This window comes from Phacochoerus africanus, chromosome 10 (assembly GCF_016906955.1).
Source record: "Phacochoerus africanus isolate WHEZ1 chromosome 10, ROS_Pafr_v1, whole genome shotgun sequence".
Lineage (NCBI taxonomy): Eukaryota > Metazoa > Chordata > Mammalia > Artiodactyla > Suidae > Phacochoerus > Phacochoerus africanus.
In genome coordinates this window covers 1,714,176-1,739,718 of record NC_062553.1, presented here as the reverse complement: position 1 = coordinate 1,739,718, position 25,543 = coordinate 1,714,176, and the positions used below count along the sequence as shown (strand labels likewise).

Genomic DNA, 25,543 nt, shown 5'->3' with positions numbered 1-25,543 from the left:
GTTTCTAGGCCACTTATCCTTACCTCGCTGTCTAAGCTCTACAGCATTATAAGGAAGCCTGCTTGGTACAATATTCCCTGGTGGTACATTATACCCACATACGAAGGCAGAGTGGAAAGAAAACCGTTTTAGCCTCAGTCGGAGAACGCTTCCTGTCTCTGACCAACGTGGAGTTCAGAGTGAGCAGCGCCAGCCTCAGTCAAGTGCTGCCGGAGCCACACGCTCTGAGGACTCCCCGCCGCCACAGCTCTTCTACTCATGATAATTCTGGTTGGCACACGGACAGTGAGGTCTCTCGTTCCAACTCTTTTTTTCTTCGGGCCGCACCCGTGGCATATGGAGGTTCCCAGGCTAGGGGTCTAATCGGAGCTACAGCTGCCCGCCTCCACCACAGCCACAGCCACGCCCGATCCGAGCTGAGTCTGCGACCTACACCACACCTGGGGTCCCCGAGCAGGCCTGAGCCAACTTCTGCTTTTACACTGAAGTCTTGCTAACTTGTTCAATCAAACCATAAGTTGGGCTAAAACCCTCTCTACACACCATAAAGTCTCAGTTTACGGCAACGCGGGATCCCTAACCCGCTAAGCGAGGCCAGGGATCGAACTTGCATCCTCACGGATCCTAGTCAGTTTTGTTAACTGCTGAGCCACGGCAGGAACTCCTACAACTCTCAATATAAAAAACACGTTGCAAAATTCAAGTTCACTACTTCTGGAGTTCCCTGGTGGCACAGTGGGTTAAAGATCTGGCTTTATCACTGCAGCAGCTTGGGTCACTGCTGTTGCGCTCTTGGATTGCTGTCCAGAAAAAAAAAAATTAAAAATAAATAATAAAAGCTCACTACTTCTTAACTCAAAGTCCTTCCATTTAAACCCCAAACTTAGTAGCTAATTCTATCACTCCCTGTTACTTCAAGAATTTCTGATTCACGTTGCTGTGGCTATGGCATAGGCTGGCAGCTACAGCTTCAATTCGACCCCTATCCTGGGAATCTCCAAATGCAGCGGGTGAGGCTCTAAAAAGCAAAACAAACAAACAAACAAAAAACCTGAGTTCCTGTTATGGCGCTTCGGTTAGTGAACCCAACTAGCATCCATGAGGATACGGGTTTGATCCCTGGCCTGGCTCAGTAGACGAAGGATTGCTGTAAGCTGTGGTGTAGATCATAGACGAGGCTCAGATCCCACGATACTGTGGCTCTGTTGTAGACTGGTGGCTACAGCTCCAATTGGACCCCTAGCCTGGGAACCTCCATATGCCACCAGTGCAGCCCTAAAAAGACAACCCCCCCCCAAAAAAAAAGAAAAAAGAATTTCTGATTCGGAATCTCCAGGGTGTTGAGAGAAAGGCACTTAGGACAAAATGGGAAAGGGGGGGGGTATTTAAAAAAAAAAACAACAACCCAAGTCTGAAACAGCTGTGTGCCAGGTTCATTTCTCACACAGCACAGTATTCACTACCCCAATCACAAGACGAACTTGCTGACGCCTTTCAACAGCGTCCCCAAGTCCCCTGGAGCACCTCTTTGCACTCTGCGCCCAGGACGGAAGCCCTGGGAGATGGAGCAGAAAGCGCTCCTTCAAATTGTCTTAAGTATGCAGCCTTCTGCAGGTACTTTCTGTTCTCTGACTCTGACTGTGCAAGAGGGAAGGGACGGAAGAACCACGGGCAGACGCTGCTGCCCGCTCTCCCATCTCTCCAGAGGCAGGAGAGATGACACCTGGTCCTCGACAGAGATTCTACTCCTGGAGTCTCCAGCAGGGCGGAGCCAACTGCTGTTTTCACACTTAAGTCTTACTGACTTGTTCACTCAACACGTTAGTGGGGCTAAAATCCACTCTTGTCACCGTCAAGTCTGAGACACCTTCTCACGCCTTACAGGCCAAGAAGCTATGTCAAAATTAACAGGCTAAACACCCTTGGAAGGGCCTCGCCAGGGTAGTTTACAGGATTCTCCTCTTGTCCTTTAAATCCCACCAAGACATGGATCTCTTCTGCTGGCTTCACTCGCTGGCCTGGCTTCCTCCCTCTCCGGTCAGTAGGACACGGGTCGCCTGGTGCTGAAGCAACGCTGCGACCCTGCGAGTTCAGACGGACCAGAGCAGAGCGCGGGCTACCTTCACTTGGGTCAGGCGGGGCTGAAAGGGGACCAAGCAGCTTCAGCCTTAGGGGGGCCCAAACTGACCCCTCGCCAACCGACCGCGCCCGAGAGCGAGGCTGCGCGGACCGGCTCGGGATTCTGCGGAAGATCTGGGTCCCGCAGCAGGGTCCCCCGGGAATCGGGGTTCCAGGGCTGGCTGGGGCGCCGCTGTGCACCCACCTTGGCGCGCTTTCAGCAGCATCGAGTTGGCCAAGATGTTCTCGAGCTCCATGGACGACGACCGCCGCCGCCGCCGCCGCCGCCTCCGCCGCCTCCGCAGCCGCCGCGACTGGGGTTTGCGGACTCGAGGGGACGGCGGCGGCGGCGGGGCGTCCTCCGCGCATGGTTCGCCGGGCGCCGGGCCGGGTGCCACACTGGGCTGCAGCCCCTCCACCGCCCGCTTCTGCCGCCGCCGCTGCCACGGCCACCACCCGCGCCGCCGCTGCTTCGGACGTTCCCGGCGCCGGCCTCCCGCCTGACCCTCGGGGTCCGGGGCGTAGGCGGGCCGGGGGGCTCTGACAGCCCGGCCGCCGCGGGTTCCCGCGGTCACTGCCGCCGCGCGGTGGCCCAGGCTGGCGGCCCCATGGCCCGGGAGGGGCTCTCCGGCAGGGGCGCCGCCGCCGCCGCCGCCTCCACCTCCTGGCACAGCGCCGACTCCCGCCAACGGCTCCCCGGGAGAGGGAGCCCGAGCGCTCTCCCGCTGGCTGCGGAGGCGGGGCGGCGTCGCGAGGGCCGCGACCGCTCCCAGGAGGCCGCGCGCGGCGAAGGCTGCTGGGAATTGTAGTCGCTCCGCCGCGGGCGAGTAGGCGGGGCCTGGGCGAGACGGAGTTTCTCCCGGCGTTCCCCTTCGCACCGGCTCAGTTCTCGCGAGAACCGGAGGGCCGCCCCGGGCTGCGGAGGTGCACGTGTCTTCTGAGTCGTTCTGAAGTCCGGCGAGTGTCGTGATGGGGAAGGCCAGGTCCGCCGGGCCGCGCGGGAAGGCCCTCGGGGCCCCGGCGGGCGCGCGGAGCGGCCGAGCAAGACCCAATCCCAACCCATTCGAGGTGAAAGTCAACCGGCAGAAGTTCCAGGTCCTGGGCAGGAAAACGCGCCACGATGTGGGGATGCCCGGGGTGTCCCGCGCGCGAGCGCTCCAGAAGGTAAACGGAGTGGTGGGAGCGCGCCCCCCGGGCCGCGGCCCTACCCTTGAACCTCCGCGGCACGGCGCAGACTCGCGAGCCCTACCGCGGGGTGTGTGCCGCGCGGTGGCCCGGAGGCGTGGGAACCTTTCTGCGCCTGTTTCCTCGTCTGTAAATTGAGATGATGGGAGGACCCGCGTCCCGGGGCTGCGGTGAGGGAGGGCAGTGGTCACTTAGAGTCCTCGGACCAGCGCTTGGCACAGTTGGACGTCGTGTGTCGTGTATGCCCAGTGTCATGCCTCTGGCTTTGGGTGGGCTGGAATGACAGTCCTTGGAAATTTATTCCTTGGAAATTTATTGTCCCTCCTTGGAGACCCAGCACACGTGTGTTTCCTTGTGGCTCCTTTCCAGGCGCCTCGGGCAGTTAGTCACTTCTCTGCTGCCGTGTCCCCTGTGCGGATCTTTTTCAGCCTGTTCTCCTGGAGACTCTGAACGCTGCTGGGTTAGAGATCCTGGGCCTTTTATGCACAGGATGGGGGCTGCATAGGGGTGCTCCTGGATGTTTGAAGAAGAGTGCATCTCTCCTTTGCAGCACACAACCCTGTCCCTTGCAGGGTAGCTGAAATGCTACCCTCCTGGATGCTGAGTGCTTTCACGTTTTCTGTGCTGTGGTCTCAGAGCATTCTGTACTTTACGGTTCAGTTCATGCAGCTTCTGAGACACGCTCCTTGGTTGGCTGAACAACATTGGGAGTTCCGCTGTGGCTCCGCAGGTTGTGAACTGGACTAGTATCCAGGAGGATGGGGGGGTTCGATCCCTGGCTTTGCTCAGTGGCTTAACCATTTGGCATTGCCACAGGCTGTGGTGTAGGTCACAGATAAGGCTTGTCTCTAGCATTGCTGTGACTGTGGTGTGGGCTGGCAGCTGCATCTCTGATTTAACCCCTGGCCTGGGAACTTGCATTTGCCACAGGTGCGGCCCTAAAAAGCAAAACAATGTTTATTATTACTCTGAGGAAGAGGTATCAGTAGGCTAATGAATTAGTAGGCAGAAGCACAGAGGACAAGTAGCTTTCCTAAGGTGGCACGACTGGTAAGGGCTGGGGCTTGCACTGGGTTTAAACCTCTCTGAAGCTTTTATGCGCCGATGGGCACTTGTGTTTCAGCTCTGTTCTAGCAGGTGGAGGGGAAAAGGTAAAGAAGCTGTCGGCCCCAGCTTCAGGGGCTCAGAGTCTGTATTCTCACACGGCTTGGGGTCCAGATGATCTTTGAATTAAATCAGATGTCTTTTGCAAGGAGCGGGCAATAGTGGTAGAGGAGACAAGCTTAGAGCTGACTCCAGTGTGTCCCCTGTCACACACCCCAAGGCAGGCGTGGGGGTGGCAATAGCATGGACTCCACAGTGGACTCGTCTGTCTTCATTACTGAAGCCTCATTTCCCTCGTTTCTGCTTAACTGCCTGAGGTGGGGACTACCTGTATCTCCCTTTACAGGTACCATAGGTGTTCCCCAGAGTCCTTGCTGGGAAGCGATGGGGCTGTCCTCATGCTTGACTACAGCTCCTGGATGTCATGTGCTTGTCTGTGAATGATCCAGAAGGTGAAAGGGTTGGTTTAGGGTTACAGACGAACTTAGCAGTAGACAAACATGACAGTGTGGAGTCTGTGAGTAACAGAGACTGTGTGTAGAAATAATTGCACATACGTAGCAAAGAGAAAGGCAGCGCCACTACATTCTTTGCAAGGGACAGCGACGTCATAGTTGCCATAAACGGCTTGCTGCCCTGCTCGGTGTTCTGTGTTTGCCCTTCTCTCAGCTATTGTCTCAGGCCTCTGGTTTCTTCAGCGGGTGGAGTAACTGCTGAGTGCTCCATTGTTTCTTTTTTGTTTGTTTGTTTCATTGTAGCCTTTGGTGTTAGGCATGGAAGTACAAGGAAGTAGGAACACAGCATGAGAGTTCCCTGGGTCCCAGGCCTAGTCCCCTTTGCCTCGTTGAATGGCAGGGACCCACTTTCCCCTCGTTAATTGAGATCAGGCTTTCCAGCCAACGCATCCGGCTTTTTTGGACTGTTTGTTTCGGTGGCATCTTCCAGGTCCTTAGACCCATCATCGTGTCTCCTTGAAGCATCCCCTTGATGCTCAGAGTTCGGCGCTGGGACCAGTGAGGGATTATTCTGTGATCTGTTTTTCAGCGCACCCAGACGTTACTAAAGGAATACAAAGAAAGGGATAAGTCCAATGTATTTACAGACAAACGCTTTGGGGAATATGACAGCAACATAAGTCCTGAGGAAAAGATGCTGAAGAGGTTCGCCCTGGAGCAACAGGTACGGAAACGACCGAAGGATCTTTTGCAGTAGAAGTTTTTACACAGAAGTCACGCACGGAGAAGGCTGCCTCCCGTTGTTCACCTCTGGTTTTGTGGGCATGGGCTTTGAATGCTGTGCCTTTTCTGGCGAGGCCAAAGGGAGGCAGCTTTGTGCAAATACCAGTTGGGTGGCTAAATAGCTTAACCAGAGTGTATGGCACTGATGCGTCCTGGAGGTTTGGACTGAAGTGCCTTCAGCCGGGGCGAGTGGACTATGGAGCTTTCCTGGTGGGCAGGGCTGCGTGATTTCCCAGTGCCTCCATGAGCCCGTCGATTGATTTACCTTCTGTGGGTTCTGTTTATATCCAAATTGTTGCTCAAATGACCCAGAATAATCTTCATTGTCAATTGCACAGAAATGGGAAAATCATTGTTTTTTGATGTTTAAATGGATGTGGAAATTGAGGGTTTTTTCCTCTATTCTGTTAGCGACAACACGAGAAAAAAAGCATCTACAACCTAAATGAAGATGAAGAATTAACTCATTACGGCCAGTCTCTGGCAGACATAGAAAAGCATAATGACATTGTGGACAGTGACAGCGACGCCGAGGACCGAGGAGTGCTGTCAGGTGAGGGCTGGGAACGGGGGCCCTCTGCTCACTGCTCAGGGTTCTTCTTGCCCTGCTCAGAGACCTAGAAACGCAGATTCGCTCTTGATGAGGGTGTGTGGGTTGATAGGCAGAGACTGGGTAGGCTGAGAAAGCACCTTGGTATCCCTTCCTTTTTTTTCTCTCTTTTTCTTTCTTGGCTGTACTTGCAGCACATGGAAGTTCCCCGGCCTGAGATTGAATCCAAGCGTAGCTGCAGCCTGTGCCACAGCTGTAGCCTGTGCCACAGCTGTGGCAGTCTGGATCCTTAACCCACTGCCCTCAGCCAGGGATTGAAACCATGCTGCCAGAGACAACACTGGATCCTTAACCTAATGAGTGAGGCCAGGGATCGAACCTGCATCTTCACGGACAGACACTGTGTTGGGCTCTTAACCCAGTGAGCCACAGCAGGACCTCCTCTCCTTTGATTTGTGTTATGAGCTTATCAAAATCCAGGCAACTTATAAAGGAAAAGCCTTTTACATTTGAAAGTAAATACATTTACTATAACTTTTTTTTTTGTCTTTTTGTCCTTTTTTAAGGGCCGCTTGCTTGGCATATAGAAGTTCCCAGGGTAGGGGTCTAATTGGAGCTATAGTTGCTGGCCTACGCCACAGCCACAGCCACGCCAGATCCGAGCCGCATCTGCGACCTACACCACAGTTCTCGGCAATGCCCGATCCTCAACCCACTGAGCAAGGCCAGGGATCAAACCCGTGACCTCATAGTTCCTAGTCAGATTCGTTTCCACTGCGACAAGATGGGAACTCCCTACTGTAACTTTTTATTTTTTTTATTTTTATTTTTATTTTTTTTGTCTTTTGTCTTTTTGTTGTTGTTGTTGTTGCTATTTCTTGGGCCGCTCCCGCGGCATATGGAGGTTCCCAGGCTAGGGGTCGAATCGGAGCTGTAGCCACTGGCCTACGCCAGAGCCACAGCAACAGCAACGCGGGACCCGAGCCGCGTCTGCGACCTACACCACAGCTCACGGCAACGCCGGATCGTTAACCCACTGAGCAAGGGCAGGGACCGAACCCTCAACCTCATGGTTCCTAGTCGGATTCGTGAACCACTGTGCCACAACGGGAACTCCCTTACTGTAACTTTTTAAATGAATCATTAGGAGCCATTCTTTTGTTCAATGACACAACACAGAGAGGAGAATTTCATCTTTTTTTTTTTTTTTGGTCTTTTTTGCCATTTCTTGGGCCGCTCCAGCGGCATATGGAACTTCCCAGGCCAGGGGTCGAATCAGAGCTGCAGCTGCCAGCCTACGCCAGAGCCACAGCAACACAGGATCCGAGCCGCGTCTGCAACCTATACCACAGCTCACAGCAACACCGGATCCTTAACCCACTGAGCAAGGCCAGGGACCGAACCTGCAACCTCATGGTTCCTAGTCGGATTTGTTAACCACTGCGCCACGACGGGAACTCCGAGAATTTCATCTTAAAAGCCAGCCCTTGGAGTTCCCACTGTGGCACAGTGGGGTTGGCCATATCCTGAGAGCTCTGGGACACAGGTTCGATTCCTGGCCTGGCACAGTGGGTTAAGGATCCAGCGATGCCAAAAATGAAAACATATTTTACAGCTGCCAAGTTTAAATTATTGGTAGAAGAGTTCCCGTCATGACACAGTGGAAATGAATCCCAACTAGGAACCATGAGGTTGTGGGTTCGATCCCTAGCCTCACTCAGTGGGTTAAGGATCCGGCGTTGCCTTAAGCTGTGGTGTAGGTCGCAGATGCGGCTTGGATCCCCCGTTGCTGTGGCTGTGGGTAGGCCAGCAGCTGTAGCTCCGACTGGGCCCCTAGCCTGGGAACCTCCATATGTCACGGGTGTGGCCCTAAAAAGAGATTTAAAAAAAAAATTATCGGTAGACTTCCTGTCATGGCTCAGTGGTAATGAACCCAACTAGTTTCCATGAGGATGCCTCAGCCCCACTCAGTGGGTTAAGGATCTGGTGTTGCCGTGAGCTGCAGTGTAGGTTGCAGATGTGGCTCAGATCTGGCGTGGCTGTGGCTGCGGTGTAAGCCAGCAGCTGCAGCTCTAATTCAGCCCCTAGCCTGGGAACTACCACTTTCCATGAGTGCAGGCCAAAAAAGACCAAAAAAAAAAAAAAAAAGAAAAATGCCCAACTGAGTTGCTGCAGTCAGGACTGGTGAGGTGTGGGAGGGTCCAAAGTGGCCTGATCCTGGGCTCTCTTTTAAGCCTCAGGTTCCAGCTTGTTTTGCTTGTTTGCCCATCTTTCATGAGATTTGAATTCAGTTCAAAAGGGTTCTTGGTATGTCCACTTGAATCAAGCCATTTGGCCTTTTTATGTCTCCGGGTTTCCTTGGAGCGGCTCATCCTGGCTGTTTAACTGCCGCTGTGCCCGTGGGCTCCTGCCAGCCGTTGTGTGTGAGAACTTTCTCTTCGAGGTGGAAGTCGCTCTCAGGGCCGAGCGTGGGGGAACGCTGGCCGAGCGCTCGCTGCACAACCTGCGCCCCGGCCGGGCCTCGGCCTCACGGAGGCGTTTTCTGCCCTTGCCCTCCAGCTGAGTTGACCGCGGCCCATTTTGGTGGTGGAGGCGGGCTCCTTCCTAAGAAGGCTCAGCAGCAAGGCCAGGAGGCAGAGAAGCCAAAATCCCGCAGAGAACTGATCGAGGAGCTCATCGCCAGGTCCAAGCAGGAGAAGGTGCGTCGGAGACGCCACCGAGACACGCGGCTCCGCTGTCTCGAGACGTTTCCTCCCCGGGCGTTTTTCGACCGTCTCTGACATCTGGATTTCCTGAAAGCATCCGCTTTGAATGGGAATGCAAAGCGCATTTGAAATTTCGTCAAGCTGGAGCTCCCGATGGTTTCTTGTGGTTTTGGTGTGGGGGGGTTGGGGAGGGTCGGAGGGTTTTTGTTTGTTTGGGGCTTGGTTCTGGTAATTTGGAGTCTATCAGGTGTCACAAAACATCGCTTTTTTGCTGACAGCGAACTACTCAGAGCCTCTCAGGGACTCGCTCTGTAGCAGGAGGTTCCTTCTCCAGGAGGTTCCTTCTGACAGCCTGAGCCTTCCTGTTAGGTGTCGGCGGCGGCGAGGCCTGGACGCCTGGCTGGAGTCCGGCTGTAAGCGGGTGCCTTCTGTCTGTCCTTTTCCTCCAGAGAGAGAGACAGGCTCAACGAGAAGATGCCCTTGAACTCACAGAGAAGCTGGACCAAGACTGGAAAGAAATCCAGACTCTCCTGGCGCTCAGAACAGCCAAGTCAGAGAGCGGACGTGAACAGGAGAAACGCAGGGTGGGTGCGCGGCCCAGCAAAGCCTGGGCTCCCGCTGTCCTCGTGGCCTTTCTCTGCGGAGAAGGGGAGGCCAGACGTCTCTTCTCCGCTTCTCCCAGGACCTGCGTTTTCTGTTAAACTTTTCTGTGTCGTGTGGGGATGGGAATAGACAAAGTGGCTTCAGTATCTTCTCAGGATAAAAAAGGAGGTGGTCGTGTCCAGGTAGGAGGGACGCTTCCGGGAGCCCTTTGGTTGGTGTCCGGCTTTCCAGTGACTCCCTTGTGTGTCTGTGGATCCGTTCACTTACCTCTCCCTCTAAACAGCGTGGGCTCCTGCCTCACTGTTTTCAGTCGGAGATGTTGGAAAAGCTGCATTTGTCCTGATAGCTGGTTTCTGGGAAACGGTGGCAGCTCACTGGGTTCCCTGGCCACGAGCACATCTGTGTGGGTCGCCCTTCCTGTTGCTGCCACCTTTACCCCAAATCCCACCGAGGGGACTTGTCACCTCAGTGAGCAGTGTTCGGTTTTGTTATATATATATATATTTCTTGGTCAGGCTGCACCCCAGGTATGTGGAGGTTCCCAGGGCTAGGGGTCGAACCAGTGCTGTAGCCGCTGGCCCACACCACAGCCACAGCCACAGCAGCACCAGCTCCAAGCCCTGTCTGCGACCCACACCACAGCTCACCCCAACGCCGGATCCTTAACCCACTGAGCAAGGGCAGGGATCGAACCCGCACTCTCGTGGTTCCCGTTGGACTCATTTCTGCTGTGCCACAACAGGAACTCCTAAAGCAGATATATTTTGAGAATTTTCTAGGCGCGAAAAGTCACCTATGACCTAAAAGTGTCCTCGAGACAGATTAGAACAACTCTTTCCAAGGAAGGAAAGACTTAGGATAGGGTTTAGCTTTTTCTGTAATGGTGTCCAGCCAGTACTAGAGTGTGTAGGAAGCTAGCTAATTATGCAGATTTTTTAAAAAAAAATTTCTTCTTTCTGCCCTAGCCTGACACGTATGACATAATGGTTCGTGAGCTTGGCTTTGAAATGAAAGCACAGCCCTCCAACAGGTTGAAAACGGAGGAGGAGTTAGCAAAGGAGGAACAGGAGCGGCTCGAGCGTTTGGAGGTACGGGGGGCGGTGGGGGCCAGCGCCATTGTGGGAGACCCTCGTGCCTTCCTTTAAGGCCCTTTCTGATTTGTTCTGTAACATGGGCTGAAAGTATGCTGGTTTTATCGGTGGAGTGTTTTTATCCTATTTAAAGTTTATGTTGTTTTATGAAATATATAATGTACATATTATATACATAATTACTATGAAAGCAAGAAGAATGCAGGTAATACTCTGTAGCAAATTTTGTTTTACTTTATTTTTTTAGGGCCTCACCCATGGCACATGGAAATACCCAGGCTAGGGGTCGAATCAGAGCTAAGCTGCCAGCCTCCACCACAGCCACAGCAACGCTGGCTCCTTAACCCTCTCAGCTAGGCCGGGGATCGAACCTGCATCCTAATGGATGCTAGTCAGATTCGTTTCCTCTGAGCCACGACAGGAGCGCCTATAACAAATTTTAAAATAACGTTTTTTTCTAGTCCCTTTACCTCAGAACAGCTGCTAGCAAAACACAGTACACTGTCCCTTGTTCCTGTCCCTTGATGTGTGTTTTTGGCCGCCCCGTGGCACCTGGAGTTCCCTGGTAGCGATCACATCTGAGCCACAGTCTCAGCCTAAGCCACAGCTGCGGCAGCGCCGGATCCTTAACGCACTGTGCCGAGCTGGCCGTCTAACCTGCACCCTGGTGCTGCTGAGATGCCGCAGATCCCACTGCACCACACCGGGAACTCCCCTCCGTGGTTTTATAACGTCAGAACAACACAGAACAGAAGCGAACAGCAGCACGGTGTACCCTGTCTGCTCTTCTCCGGGCATCCGTTCATCATGGGCCCCTTCCTGTGCCCCTGGCGTGTTTTCTTCTTTTTGCCTTTTTTCTTTTTTCTTTTTTTCTTTTTCAGGGCCACACTCGGGGCATATGAAAGTTCCCAGGCTAGGGGTGGAATTGGAGCTACAGCTGCCCTACCCCACAGCCAGCAACGTGGGATCCGAGCCACATCTGCAACCTACACCACAGCCACAGCAACGCGGGATCCTTAACCCACTGAGCGAGGCCAGGGATCAAACCCGCGTTCTCACGGACACTAGTTGGATTGGTTTCCTCTGTGCCACAATGGCAACTCCCCGTTGCGTGTTTTCAAATCGCATGGAGACAGGAAGGTGTCCTGCTGCTCTTCCATAGCTGGGCGGTGGTGGTGAGTGAAGTTCACGGTTGGCCGGAATAATTTGGCCAGAAAGACCTCAGACGAACAGGTGTTCCTTCCTCGTGACTGGAAGAGCCTCCTGCCACAGTATTTGTGTATTCATTTTTGTTAAATGTCTCCATACGATGCTTACCAAGGGTTTGCCTGTGTCATCGAGGGCTGAAAGCAGAGGCCGCCCTGGAGCAGCGCCCGGAGAGCACGCCTCCTCGTGGCGCCTGCAGGCACAGCCGAGGCTTTTCCTCCCCCGCGCAGGCTGAGAGACGCCGGAGGATGCTCGGGAGGGAAGACGGCGGGCCCAGGAGGCCAGAGCACACGTCGGCGGATGACCTAAGCGACGGCTTCGTGCTGGACACCGACGGCAGGCGCACGCTCTCCTACCAAGTAGGGTGTCTGCCTTCGTCTCCTGGTGCTCCTTTTTAAGTTCAGAGGAGCGTTTTCTGGCGTTTCACTTAAGTTCCTCGCAGATGGAGAGTGTAGTCTTTTTAGGAGCAGCCTCCCTGTGGTCCTTTATCTGGTGTTCACGTGGGAGAGCGGCCTGGACCGGTGGTCTTCGCCTCTGCGGGGCGAGCACGTGCCTCCCACCGGGGTTCACGCCGTCGCTGCGGCAGCCCCTCCGTGTATAAGTGTCTGCTTGTTCTTGAGTAAAATAGTGGCCTCTCTCAGACTGGTCCCCGAAGGCCTCTGCCCGCATCCCCTTCCGAGTGTCGGTCAGGGCTCGGGGCAGGAAAGCAGAGGCTGGCATCTTGGGCAGAAGAGGACCCAGGGCAGGAAGCTGGGTGATGGGGATTCGTGAGGGGTCCGAAGCCTCTGCTGAGCCAGCTGTCCCTTGCCCCACAGTGGGGGCAGGAAGTGGCAGACCCTCGCAGCTGCTCCCTGGCAGAAGGGAGGCCTTGCCCAGCATCCTGGCGGCAGGGATTTGGGGAGCACGGTTCCCAGGCCCATAGCGGCCCAGGCCTGTGAGCACACGCACGTGGGTGGCAAAGAGGCCCAACGCAGGCAGACAGATTTGTGCTTCTCGCGAGGAGGGAGGCACAGCGCCCGTGTGGTCACGGGTGCCGCGCTCTGTCCCAGGACGGGAGGATGCATGTGGAGGACGAGCCCCGTCCGGAAGCCAGTGATGATGAGAGCGGAGACGGAGGGGGCGAAGGCTCGAGCGCGGGGGACTCAGAGGAAAGCGATGGCCCAGACAGCCACTCGGACCTGGGCTCTGACGCGGGGAGCGACGCGGGACACGAGAGGCTGGCGGAGGAGCAGCGTCTGACCCCCGTGAAGAGGTCGACAACCAGCGGTCAGGACGTCCAGGAGGCTGCCCGGGCCGAGCTGCCCTATACGTTCGCAGGTAGACAGAGCTGGGCTTCTCTCGTCTGGGCACAACCTCCGGGGCCTGGGACATCTGCCTCACGGGACGGGGTGCGGCTGGGCCTGTGGCCATGTCCCTGTCCGTGCCCTCTCTGTCGCATGGGCACGCTCACCCCTGATGGCGACGTGCCCCCCGCCCCCCGACTGACCCGCGTCCTCCAGGCCTGCGTGTCCCGTGGCTGCGGCGGCTCCGCGGGCCACGGCAGCGTGTCCTCCGGGTGTCCTCGCACTGCCTTATCCACTGGCCCTGGCCAGGCGCTCCAGAGTCACCTGTGCCCAGGCCCGGGCACCCTTGCTGGGCCTCCCGGCGACTCTGCGAGACCCTAGCGGACTGCCTTGTCGCGTGTGCAGAGACACGGATCCAGTCCTAAACTGTCGTGTGACTTCAGGATGTTTGCAGAGGGGACAAGCTGGTGGGCGAGCCTGCGTCCTCACCTCGAGGGAGTGGCCGGGACCGTGGGCGTGTCTCGAGCGGGGACGCTGCTCTGCTCACGGGGCTCCTGCTGGCCTGCTCTGAGAGGTCTGGGTGCTTCGGCCCACGCCGCCTTGGCTGCCCACCTGCCCAGTAGGAAGCACATTTCTCGTGCAGGGAAGGCCGCAGGTCGTCTCTGGCTTGAGGTTGATCTCGGGCCCCCCGTGACTCGCAGGTGATGTACGCGGGGCCTTCGTTAGAGGTGTTTGTCCTCACTGCCTGCGAAGGAAAATGGGTGTTTCTAGAAAATAGAGTAAATCGTCTCTTGGGGTAAAGGAACTGCTGTTACTTAGCGTGTGTTTAGTTTTTACCTCTGTGTTATCAGAAGTAAGGCTAGTTCTCATTTTACAAGTTAAGTGTGGGGTGTGTTTTGTGGTTTTCATAGCTCCGGAGTCCTACCAGGAACTGAAGTCTTTGTTATCGGGAAAACCAGTGGAAGAGCAGCTTTTAGTTGTGGAGAGAATTCAGAAATGCAATCACCCGAGTCTCGCGGTGGGAAACAAGGCAAAATTAGAAGTAAGTCGGAGTGGTTCGCACCGGGAGTGGGGGGCGGAGCCCTGGTCTGCAGCGCGGGGCGGGCGTGGGGTGGGCATGGGCGGAGAGCCAGGCCGCGGCAGGCAGCGGCCCACGCTTGGCCTCATGGCCTCCAACAGCCACGCCGGACCTGGGCCTGACCGGGATCGTGGAATGTGGCGGTGCCCCCCAGCGGTGGGCGTGTGAGGGGGCTCGTCTGCCTGCCGCACTGAGCTCTGCTCCCACCCTCGTTCCTGCAGAAACTGTTCGGCTTCCTCCTGGAGTACGTCGGGGATCTGGCTACGAAAGAGCCACCAGACCTCGGCGTCATTGATAAGCTGGTTGCGTGAGTGAAGTGGGTTATCTGGAACATATGCGGCTTTGAGTTGAACAAATTTTGTGCTGTTTATAAAGTCAGGAAAATACATTTTGAGGTTGCTGCGATCAGCCTTGAAAATGGCCCATAGCATACATGGCTGCGGTGATTCAGCAATGACCCACGTTTACGGCTGGAATCGGAGCCGCAGCTGCCAGCCTACACCATAGCCACAGCACCACTAGATCCGAGCCACATCTGCGACCTCTGCAGCAGCTTGCAGCAATGTCAGGTCCTTAACCCGCTGAGCGAGGCCAGGGATCGAACCCGCGTCCACACAGACATTATGTCACGTTCTTAACCCACTGAGTTACAACGGGCTCTCCACCACCCACTCTTAAGTCCTGTTAACATGCTGTTCCTGTCACCCTAGAGACAGGACGTGTTTTTAACCGCAAACGAATGAACTGTAAGACTTGTTGATGGTATTTGATGGCTCGTTTTCTGTTTCATTCACCAGCGATGTTTCAGGCTCCGGTTGGGTGGGCTGCGAGGGATTGGAGCTCGTAGGCAGTGTCAGTGGTCGCTCCAAACCCACCCCCATCTGCTCCATGCCTCAGTGGGACCCAGCAGGCTCCCACCGCACTCACTGCCTGTGGGCCCCTCTCGCTCGCGTGCTCTGTACCTGCCACACTAGGCCCGTGAGAGCGGAGCCGTGTGGCGGGGAAGGCACACTGGGCAGGGTGCCAGGTGGTCATTGAGAGCAAGTGGCCTAGTGGTGCCCATGGGCCAGCCGCCTGCTGCGTGCTGTTCACACCCGCCCTCAGTGCCAGCTTCTGTCCCAGGCGTGCGTCTGGGTGAGGCACCTCAGGACTGCCGACCACGTCTGCAGGAAGAGTGGTCCCTGTGCTGGTACTGCCACACGCAGAGCTCCTCCTGGCACCCCACCTGAAGAGACGGAGCGGGTGTTTAGGAAAGGGCAAAAAGGCGTCTTGAAAAGTCATCTGTGTCACCTAGATGGGGCCAGCCAGGTGTCAGTAAGGGGCTCCCAGTTCCAAGTCGGCAGGTGACCTCACAGGAACACAGTAACCGCGGGAGGTGCGGGGGCTTTTCTGTGTCTACTTCCTGAAGACGTCCTGCCCTGATTTATGTTTTTGATCAACAGGCGGTTGTATAACCTCTGCCAGATGTTTCCTGAGTCTGCAAGCAACTCCATGAAATTTGTCCTTGGAGACGCCATGCATGAGATGGAAGGAATGGTTGAGACCACCGGCCGGGCGGCCTTCCCAGGCCTGGACGTGGTGAGCGGGGCGAGTTTCAGCCAGTCGCTGGCCTGCAGCCGCCCCCGCGTTCAGGTGCTGACGTCACCGGGCAGGGCTGGTGCCTTTGAGAGGGGTCTGCCGTGGTGCCCCCAGACCGCCTGGGGGTCCACTGGGACCAGGCCTGGAAGGACTGCTCCTCCTCTGACCGCCGGCTCCCCGGCGCCTGAGGACCGATTCCGGTTTGACTCCCGCGCGCGGCGCCGTTGAGTCTCCCCGCAGAGAGGTTGTGGGGCGAACCCAGGGGCGCGTTTTCTAGGGACCCGGCCTGTCCGTGTGATCGTGACAGTGACCCGGACACCCTGAGGCCTCTGCCCGCTTCCGAGTGGCCGTGGGTGTGCCGTCAGCTCCGGGAACTGAAGGAGTCCTCGTTCCATCTCTTCTGTCTTCGGGTCCTTAAGTTGGACCGAGGTACCCTGAGCAGCGGAAACTGAAGAGGCAGGGTTTATACTGACGGCTTGAGCAGGCTCCCCGGGCTAGGGCCTGGGCCCGCGTCCTCGCCCCCGGTCCTCCTGAGCACGGCCCGTCGGCGCGTGACCTGGGGGAGGTGGGCGGCCCTGTGGCCGGGCTGGGGTGGCCCCTGGGCTTCAGCCCAGGTCCTCCTCTTTCCTGTCTGCTCGTGGGGGTGAGGCTGCCATGACCACCCGCAGGCCCGTGGAGGCTTCCCGAGCAGACGTGGGTCCACTCCCAGCAGGAGAGCTTGTGCTCGGAAGACCCAGGCTCCGCTGGCCTTCGAGGGCTTTGCCGGGCAGTGCTGGGGGCGGGGTCAGCTCGTGGACTCCTCTGATGGGCTGGTCGTGGGTAACCGTGGCTGCAGGCCTGTCATCGGCCTCTGGTTCCGGCCAGTCCGGTCAGCGTGTGGTCACGGTCCCCAGCGGGCGGGGTGCTCAGTTTCTGCCAAACCACCGAGAGAGCGCGTCAGGTGTGCGTTTGCTGTGTGTCTGTCCGGGGGTCTCTTGCTCAGCCTTTATTACTCTCCTGGCTCGGGGGCTCTGTGACTTCTGCGTGTCCCTCTCCTCTGTCACTAACTGCTTGAGTCTGCTCTTTGGACCTCAGGAGGCCCCACAAGCAGGGACGGGGGCTCCTGCTCGGATTCAGGCCCCCCCCCATCGCCCTGATGCTCCGTAGTGCTGAGGGGAACCGAGTGGGACGGGGAGGGAAGAAGGCTGGCGTAGCCCCGGCGGGGGGGACCCGGTGTCATGGTTGAGTCGAGGTCGGACGTGGCCGACTCGCCCGCCAGCACACACCGCTTTCCGCGCAGACCTCCCATGTCCCAGCCTGTTTGGCTCCTGGGCGCGGGGGCAGCCTAGGGACTCGGCCCGGTTTGCTCGGACACCCAAAGCAGCTCCGTGTGCTGAACGCCTTCAGCCTTCAGAGACGTCCCGGGCTGGCTTTCCTGTGACGTCGCTCATGGCAGGTTTTGCCACGTGACCAAAGTGAACCAGTGAGATCCTGTGATTTGTGGGGCTGGGGGCGTCTCACGTGCCGATGCAGAGATTTCCCTCCGGCCTCGGGATCGGCCTTGGGAACGGCTCTGCAGAGACTCCTGTCTGCCCGCGCGGGGCCCCCTCTCCATCTGGAAGGCGTTTCTAGGCAGGACAAGTGGCAGGTGGTGGAGGCAGGCCTGGGACAAAAGACTTCATCTCGTCCTCGTGGGGACCCGCAGGGCGTGAGGACAGTGTGCCCTGCACACAGATGAGGAAATCGAGCCAGTGGGTCGCCAGGACTTGATGACCTAACAGCTCGCGGCCACCTGCTGTACTGCAGGAAAATTGCTGCCGTTTTTCTTAGGTTGAGAGAGATGCAGCCTCTGTGCCCAGCTCATGTGATGGGGCCCTGGCCCAGCTCTTGGTGGAGGTAAAGGTAGAGGAAGACGAGCTTCTAGGCCAAGACTCGGACTCTTGTGCTCGTGCCGTTGCGGCCACGCCCAGAGCAGCTCTGCCTCGACTCCGTGCTGTGGAGCCCAGGGTTCAGGAGGCCAGAGACCTTGAAACCCCTGCCCTTCTGTGCTCGCAGCTCAGAGCAGAACCGGTGGGGCTGGGGCCAGAGCCTCGGGCCGCCCCTTCCTGAGCTTGGCGGGTGACCCCTGCCCTGGCCGCCTGAGCGCAAAGGCCCCAGGACAGCGGGTGGGGACTGGGTTATGAGTCCTGCCAGGTGCATGGGGTCCCATTTCTGTTGTCCAGTTCACCAGGGAAGCCGGCACACTCTGGAAGGGTCTGGCCTCGTGTGGGAGAGCAGCAGTGCGGCAGGGAGGGGAGCCGGCCGCCAGAAGCAGTCCCAGCCCGATCTCGGCCCCACTCGGCTGTGCTTCACCTGCAGCCTCAGAGCCCTGTCTGCTCGCGGGCGCCCTCCCAAGGCCGTACCGTGACCCTCGGTTGCCATCTTTAACTTGCCTGCTGACCCTTCCTTGGCAGCTCGTTTACCTGAAAGTTGCTGGGCTGCTGTTCCCGACCTCTGACTTCTGGCACCCGGTCGTCACTCCTGCGCTGCTGTGTCTCAGCCAGCTGCTCACCAAGGTATGTCAGGCCCGCCCCATCCCGGCAGCACCTCTGCGGGGCCGAGCCAGGGCTGGGGACACTGGCATCGGGGTCGGGAGGGAGAAACGCTCGTCTCCACGGGCCTGCGATGGCGACAAGCCGCAGGTCTGAGTTCAGAAGCGGCCTCGCTCCCTCCAGGGCTCGTGGACGAGGGTCCAGGCTGTCCCTCTTCCTTCGCTGGACACGCTTCCCGCGGGGCAGCCGCCGCTCCACTCAGGACGGGGGGACCGGGAAGCCTGATGAGCCGCGCTGGTCTCTCCTTGCGGCGCTGGGGGGCAGTGCTCCGGCCTGGCGGGTCCCGGCCGCGCCCCACGGTGCCCCCTTCATCCGCAGTGCCCGGTGCTATCGCTCCCGGACGTGGTGAAGGGCCTCTTCGTGTGCTGCTTGTTCCTGGACTACGTGTCCCTGTCGCAGAGATTCATACCTGAGCTGCTTAATTTCCTCCTTGGGGTCCTTTACATAGCAGCTCCAGGGAGGCCAAGCCAGGGTGAGTTCACCCGAGGGGGTGCTTCCCAGCCTGCTGTGCTTTGCAAAGAGACGCGGCTGCATCGCACAAGGCCTGCCGTGTGGAAGGTAGAGAGGAGACGACTCATCTGAAGTCCGGCCCCGGGGTGGCACCTTTTCGCCTCTGTGCGGAAGGGCAGAGACGCCGCGGCTGCTCTCTCCGTGTCCCTTCTGCGCTGAGCAAGTGTGAACGGTGACCCCAGGCAGCAGGACGCGCCGCCTCCCTTTTCCGCGGGTGCGGGCGCCACCCTCCGGTCGCTGCCGTCCCGTCTCCGGTCTGCAGCTGCCTCCGCCGCTTGCAGATCTTCCGAGGTTGGAAGGAGAGGGCGGCGGTCAGAGGCAGTGCGCCGAGAGCCCCGTCGCCCTGGCTTCCCTCTGTCCCTCGGTGGCGCCGGGATGCTGAGCCTCTCCCACCTTCCTCCCGGCCGCTCACCCTTTGTCCCCTCGCTCTGTCGTGTCTCAAGGACAAGACCTGGCTCTCAGGCCGCAGCATCTCGTAGATGCCGGGCGGGGCCGCAAGCTGGGGACCAGCAGTCCCCGCAGTTCAGCACTCAGGGTGGCCGTCCTTTTGCTCCCCACCCCCCCAACCTCGTACCGCATCCTCCCTGCATGCGGCTGCTGCCCCAGTGGCACCAAGCCCCCCACCTCCGCTCTCTCCAAGGTGCAAGGTGGGCGCAGGGGAGGCATGGCCGTGCCCCAGAGAGACCCACGAGAAGACAGCTGCAGCCACGGGTGAGGGGCTGCCGTGGACGCGCTGGACGCCCTTGTCAGGCAGGGCGGAGGACTGTGGTCCCCAGACTGGCGGTCCCCCACAAGCGCCTCGCACTTGGCCCAGCCACCGCCCGCTTTGCTGCACCAGAACCTTGCCAGGCCCTGTGCCCACACCCGGCGGGCCATTCCTCTGCCTCCACTGCTCTCGGAGGGACAGCTCTGGGGCCGGCCGGCCCTGACCCGGGTCACACCCACGCGGGCTCCCCCCCTCCCGACCCCCCCACTCCCCCTTCTCTCTCTTGGCCTTCATTTCTGATGCTCAGTCCAGCTCAGTTTTGTCTTACGGGTGGGCCGTTCTCGGACTAGGCCTGGGCACCCCGCCTAAGCTGTCCCTTGTCGCTGGTGGGGATGCGGTGCTTGTTAAGGGTGAGCTTCCGAAGGCCTCGCCCCATCAAGCCTGCCGTGCAAGCCCAGTACCCCTCAGGCCGTCTCCGTCCCTGTCGCCCTGGGAATTCAGGTTACAGCCTGGTGCCCCCGTTCAGAGCCCTCGGGAAGAACGCCGGGCTGCTCTGGGTTTCCGACGCAGAGGACGTGGCCACGTGGCAGAGGAGGAGCCTCTCGCTCCGTTGGGCAGGGGGCCGGAAGGCGCAGACGAGGACGGAGGCCAACCACACCAGGTGCGTGGAAGCTGCTAGAGCTAATAAAGGAATTCAGCACGTCGGTTATATGTCCACACACGATGAACAACCGAAGGAGGAGGTTACAAAAACAATTCCTTCTGCAAAAGCATGAGAAGGAATGAAAAACTTAACAGGGAGGTGGCAGACCAGGACGGTGAAAACCGCAAAACGCCACTGACAAAGGCAACGGAGGCATAAGTAAGATGAGCCGCACGTGTCCACGGATGGGGACTCTCCTCACCTCCAGGTGTCGTCGTGGGGGGTTAGGTTTCAGCAGAGGGCTTGGGTGGGGTCACAGTCCCAGTCTGGAGAAGGAGGAGCAGAATGAGGAGGGGCTGGGACCTCCAGTTGTAAGTCCTTCTACTCTGACTTTTTAAAATCACGGTTGTTTCGGTGGAGTTACGATACAGACGACATAGAATTTACCGCTTTATCCGTTTCTGAACGTACAGTTCGGTGGCATCAAGTACTTTCACATCGTTACGCAATTGTCTCCAGAACCCACCTTTCCAAACTGAACCTCTGGCCCCATGACACTGCCGCTCCCTGGCCTCCCCCAGCCTCTGGCCCCACTGTCTCCATCCTGTGTCTGGATTCGACTCCTGGGGACCTCTTGCCAGTGGAGGCCTGCTGAATTTGTCTTTTGGGACTGCCTTATTTCACTCAGCATGACGAGCTCGAGGTTCAGCCACGTTGGGTGTGTGTTCACTTCCTTTTTAAAGGCTGAGTAATACTCCATTGTGTGTGGATGGGCCACTTTTTGGTTATTCTGAATCATGCTGCCGTGGGCATGGGTGTCAAGTATCCATTCCAGTTTCTGCTTTCAGTTTCTTGGGTTTATATGCAGAAAGGCAGTTGCTGCGGCCTGTGTAGGTCTGTTTCTGACTTTGTGAGGAAACACCATTCTCTCTTCCACAGCAGCTACACCATTTTGCGTTCACAGCAACCTAACGCAAGGGTTCCAAGTTCTCCACATCCTTGTCAACACTTAGTATGTGCTGGGGTTTTTTGGTTTTAGGGTGGCACGTGTGGCACATGGAGGTTCCCAGGCTGGGGGTCGAATCAGAGCTACAGCTGCTGGCCTTCACCATGGCACAGAAACGCCAGATCGGAGCCGCGTCTGCGACCTACGCCACCGTTCACGGCAGCGGCAGATCCTTAACCCACTGGGCGAGGCCAGGGAGTGGCCTCGTGGATGCGAGTCGGGCTCGTTACCGCTGAGCAGTGACGGGACCTCCAGCATTTTCTGGTTGTGCTGGCAGCCCTCCTCGGGAGGGGCCGTGTCTCCCTGCGGCTCTGAGGTGCCATCCGTCATGGGCGTCTTTTCACGCGCCCGCTGGCCGCTCGTGATCCTTGGAGAAAGGGCGCTTTGAGTCCTGGTGGCGGTTCCTTCCCAGGAGAAAATGAACAACTTGCCTAGAATGTGTTACTTTCGAAACAAATCTGCTCGATTTTACAAGTAATTTTAGTGGTTTAAAAACTAAAACTGGGAGTTCCCACCGTGGATCAGCGGTTAACAAATCCGACCCGGAGCCTCAAGGTTGCAGTTCGATCCCTGGCCTCGCTCAGGGGGTTAAGGATCCGCCATTGCCATGAGCTGGGGTGTAGGTCGCAGAGACAGCTTGGATCCTGCGTTGCTGTGGCTGTGGTGCAGGCCGGCAGCTGTAGCTCCAGTTGGACCCATAGCCTGGGAACCTCCTTATGCCGAGGGTGTGGCCCTAAAAAGAAGACAAAAAACTCTGAAACTGGTCTTATTGAGATAAGGGCCTCTGTGGCCATTGTGGCAACTGAGTCTGTTCTCCTGGGTGTACTCCCACGTGTATTTGTTATTAAACTTTGATTTTCTCCTGTTTAAAAAAAAAAACAAGCTGAAACGGAGCCACTTGCATTTCTCAGAACACTCCTTCCTGTTCAGGCCGACGTGCTGTTTTCTTTCATTCCTGACACCGCGGGCCCTGGGCCGCTGCCAGCACTACCCCTGGCAGATGCTGGGTCCCAGTGGCCTGCGGCCCGGGTGGCTTGTTCCGAGCTGTGTGTGGAAGGGTCTTGTCTTGGCTTTGTTGCTGACTGGAAGGAGGTGGCCCCTGCCTCCCTCTGGTCCTGAGGCTGGATATCGCCTTGCAGACTGTCCTGCCTGGCCGTGTGTCTGGCCCTGGTGAAGCGCTGTGTGCTCCTGTACGGCGCGCTGCCAGCCTTCCACGACATCGTGAGGCCCCTCAAAGCCCTCCTCGCCCAACACCTGGCCGACAGCAGCCGCCCCCTCGAGATCCAGGTGAGGCTGCCCTCAGGCCCCGGCTGGGGAGCGGGCGCGCGGTCTTTGCGTCCTTAGGCCGAGGGCCCTAGACACCCAGGAGGGCCCGGCCCCTCAGCCCGCCCTGCCTGCCAGGGCCTGGGCAGCGGCTCTGGGCTCCGAGGATGCCCCACCGTCCTGAGCAAGGAGGCAGGAAGCCAGGAAGGGTGCCCGCGGGTGGCCTGGCAGCTCCCGCGAGGCTCAACGGGCTCGGCCCTGGCTGCCCCCCGCATCGCGGTGGGTGCGGGGGGCCCGTCGCGCCGGGGCTGCCCGGCTGCTCCCCGGGGCGGGCAGCCCGCAGCCTGCGCGTCTCGGCGTTTCAGGAGCTGACCCGAGGCGTCCTGACGGACATGGAGAAGCAGCCGACGCGCTGCCGGCCGCTGGTCTGCGAGAAGAGCAAGCCGGTGCCGCTGAAGCTGTTCAGCCCCCGGCTGGTCAGAGTGTGAGTACTGAGCTCCCGCCGCGGCGCCGCGCTAGGGCCCCACGTGTGTCCGGGAGGACGAGGCTGGGCCCCGGCCTCCTCAGGTTAAGCGTCCGGCGTTGCCGAGACCCGCGGTGTAGGTCGCAGGCGCAGCTTGGACCTGGCGTGGCTGTGGCTGGGGTGTAGACCAGCAGCTGCAGCCCCGATCCGCCCCCTGGCCTGGGAACCTCCATGTGCCGCGGGTGCGGCCCTAGAAGGACAAAAAGAGCGAAGAACAGCGTGAGTACAAGGGCTGGGCGGTCAGGCGTGCGCAGCCCTGAGCCGAGGCCCGGAGGCCGTGGAGCGGGACTCGCCGCCTCAGCACCGGCCTCTGCTTCCAGCCTGGAGTTTGGGAGGAAGCAGGGGAGCAGCAGGGAGGAGCAGGAGCGGAGGAGACTGATCCACAAACACAAGCGAGAGTTCAAGGGCGCCGTCCGCGAGATCCGCAAGGACAACCAGTTCCTGGCCCGGATGCAGCTCGCCGAGATCCGGGAACGGTGAGGCCCGGGGTCGCCCTCCCACCCCCCGGGCACTGGCGCCCCCTTCCCGCCGCTCGTCCCCACCTGTCCTGCACGGAGCTGCAGGCGCCCGGGTTCTGAACCGCTGTGGGTCAGAGGAAAAGAGGCGGCACGTCTTCCAAAACTCATCTAAAAATGGGCCTTTTCTCTTAAAGGGACGCGGAAAGAAAGCGGAAGGTGAAGCAGCTTTTTAACAGCCTGGCCACACAGGAGGGCGAGTGGAAGGCTCTGAAGAGGAAGAAGTTCCAAAAATAAATCAGACAAGGAGCTGCTGACTGTGCCGTGAGGTCAGGGGGAGTTCTTCCCGTCTTGGTTCCTGTCGGAACTCTCGGGACAGGTGCACTGTCCCAGTGGAGACCCAGCCTCTGTGAGAGCCGGTGAACTGGGAATGACCTTTGTTCGTCACCCCAGACAAACCCCCGTTAATCACAAGCCGTGGGACCGATGGCTTCTGGTCAGCGCCGGTGGTCGGCCGAGCGTGATTGCCTTCGTGTATGGAATTTAGAATGTTACTTAATGTTACCTAAAATCTGTTACAAATGAGACAAGTTTGCACACAGTTGAGAAATCAGAAGGAGGAAAGTCGCCCATCATCCCAGTGCCCTGACAGCCAGGACTGGCGCTGTCCTAGTGCAGTGTCGCTTGACGCTCTAGGGTGCCAGGCTGCTGTGGCCCAGAACGAAGTCTGGTTTTGCGCCAGATGAAATGGGAAGACGCAGGGCCTGTGGTCGAGGCTGCAACTTGTTAGTTAACAAAGGGCTGTCTTTTCCCACTGCACGAACGGGAGTGCGGTTGGCAAGGCCCCGGGAGCCCACTGCCTACCCTTGCGGCCCCAGGCCGTGGCCTGCGCAGCCACCCCAGAATGCTGCTCCCCTGAGCGGGTGAGGGGGACAGGCCCCCACTCCCAAGCCCTGCCCCAGTCTCCTAGAGCCAGGGCACTGAGTCCTCATTCCTCAGGTGACAAAGAGGACACATGGTTGAGGCAGCCATGCAAAGTGGCCCAAGAAGTCCGTCACACTGCAGTGACCGTGGGGACAGTAGCCAGACGGGACACATGGGAGGCGGGGAAGAGGATGGCCGATCCTGGCTCCCAGCAGGGAGGTTGCTGGGGAGAACCCCAGTTAGATTTGAGGTGCGCTGGGCGGTGCTGGCGCTCGGACTGCAGAGGACGGGGCCAGAGCAGCTCCTGGTGCTGGCCAGGCTCCTGCCAGGATTGCCTCGGATGTGACAGGGACAGGTGAAGAGGCCACGGAGGGCGAGGTGTTGGCATCTGCCACCTCCTGGGGTGTTCACGAGTAGGTGCTTGCCAAGTGCGGTGTGGCTCCACAGTTCTGCAAGGCCTGGCAGGCCTGGCTGCTGTTCCAGCCTCAGGTTGGGTCCACCTGTTCGAGTCCAGCAGCTGTTTCTGTGTTAACTTGCCAAGCTGCTGGCACTTGGGCAAGACTTGCTAGTGAGTTCTAAGGACAGTGTGCCAGCGACAGGCTGCCAAGCTGGAAAAGCTCTAGCTTTCTGCCTCATGTATCAACCTGAGAACGCCCACCTCTGTCCACCCTGGCCCCTCCCCACGCCACTCGACCTAATTCTTGGAAATGTCAGCAAGGCCGTCCCAGCCCCGCCGCCCCGCAAGGAGGCAGCGGGAAGGGGAGGGGCGGGGTTAGCTAGGGGGCTCTGAAACCGGCTGGGAGCACCTGGCCAGGAGAGGTGGGGGCTGTTGCCAGTATCGCATCCTCCTCCTCTGGAGCTCTGCCCTTCCCGGCCACCTGATAGAAGTGGCCGCTTCGGTCCACTGCCCTGCGCAGGCTTCTAAAGGGGAGCGCAGCTCGACTGGAAGAGGTGGACGTCCCGAGCCTGGGTGAAGGCGCGTGTCCTCGGAGAAAAGAGCTAGCAGGTGCTCTTTCTGGTCGTTGGAGCAGCAATGGCGTGTGAGGCAGAAGCGGGGAAATTGGGGTGAGCGCCTCTCGACCTGGCAGGGACTGTGGGCCTTTGGCTGCACCCGAGAAGCTGAACCTCCAGTGCCCAGAACTCTTCCTGGTGTGGCCACAGAATCTTTTAAGATACGGGAGGGAAGCAGGACGGTGGGTGCAGG

The 25,543-nt window shown here is 58.4% G+C and overlaps 2 protein-coding genes across 3 annotated transcripts in view; one reads left to right on the top strand and one right to left on the bottom strand.

Annotated features, from left to right (window-relative positions):
- GRK4 (G protein-coupled receptor kinase 4) overlaps positions 1-2,432 on the bottom strand; it is a 53,052-nt gene extending 50,620 nt beyond the window's left edge. For both annotated transcript variants that reach the window (XM_047798472.1, XM_047798474.1), the window contains exon 1: positions 2,324-2,432. In XM_047798472.1, coding sequence (XP_047654428.1) covers positions 2,324-2,375 — 52 coding nt within the window. In that variant the 5' untranslated portion in view covers positions 2,376-2,432. The remainder of the gene's footprint in view (positions 1-2,323) is intronic.
- A 565-nt stretch (positions 2,433-2,997) lies between these two features.
- On the top strand, positions 2,998-24,000 carry NOP14 (NOP14 nucleolar protein). The gene is made up of 18 exons (XM_047799428.1): positions 2,998-3,282; positions 5,452-5,586; positions 6,057-6,198; positions 8,755-8,894; positions 9,350-9,484; positions 10,469-10,591; positions 12,031-12,159; positions 12,850-13,117; positions 13,995-14,125; positions 14,383-14,468; positions 15,604-15,739; positions 18,172-18,273; positions 18,628-18,781; positions 20,027-20,186; positions 22,314-22,461; positions 22,803-22,921; positions 23,281-23,436; positions 23,613-24,000. Exons 1-18 carry the CDS (start codon positions 3,088-3,090, stop codon positions 23,710-23,712), a joined length of 2,559 nt encoding a protein of 852 aa, XP_047655384.1. The 5' UTR covers positions 2,998-3,087; the 3' UTR covers positions 23,713-24,000.
- The last annotated feature ends 1,543 nt before the right edge of the window (positions 24,001-25,543 follow it).

Excerpts from the sequence above, each read along its gene's own strand:
- NOP14 (XM_047799428.1), top strand. The coding sequence starts at position 3,088 with ATGGGGAAGGCCAGGTCCGCCGGGCCGCGCGGGAAGGCCCTCGGGGCC. Across the intron at positions 5,587-6,056 it reads GGTTCGCCCTGGAGCAACAG|CGACAACACGAGAAAAAAAG; the intron begins GTACGGAAACGA and ends CTATTCTGTTAG. Across the intron at positions 22,462-22,802 it reads GCCGCCCCCTCGAGATCCAG|GAGCTGACCCGAGGCGTCCT; the intron begins GTGAGGCTGCCC and ends TCGGCGTTTCAG.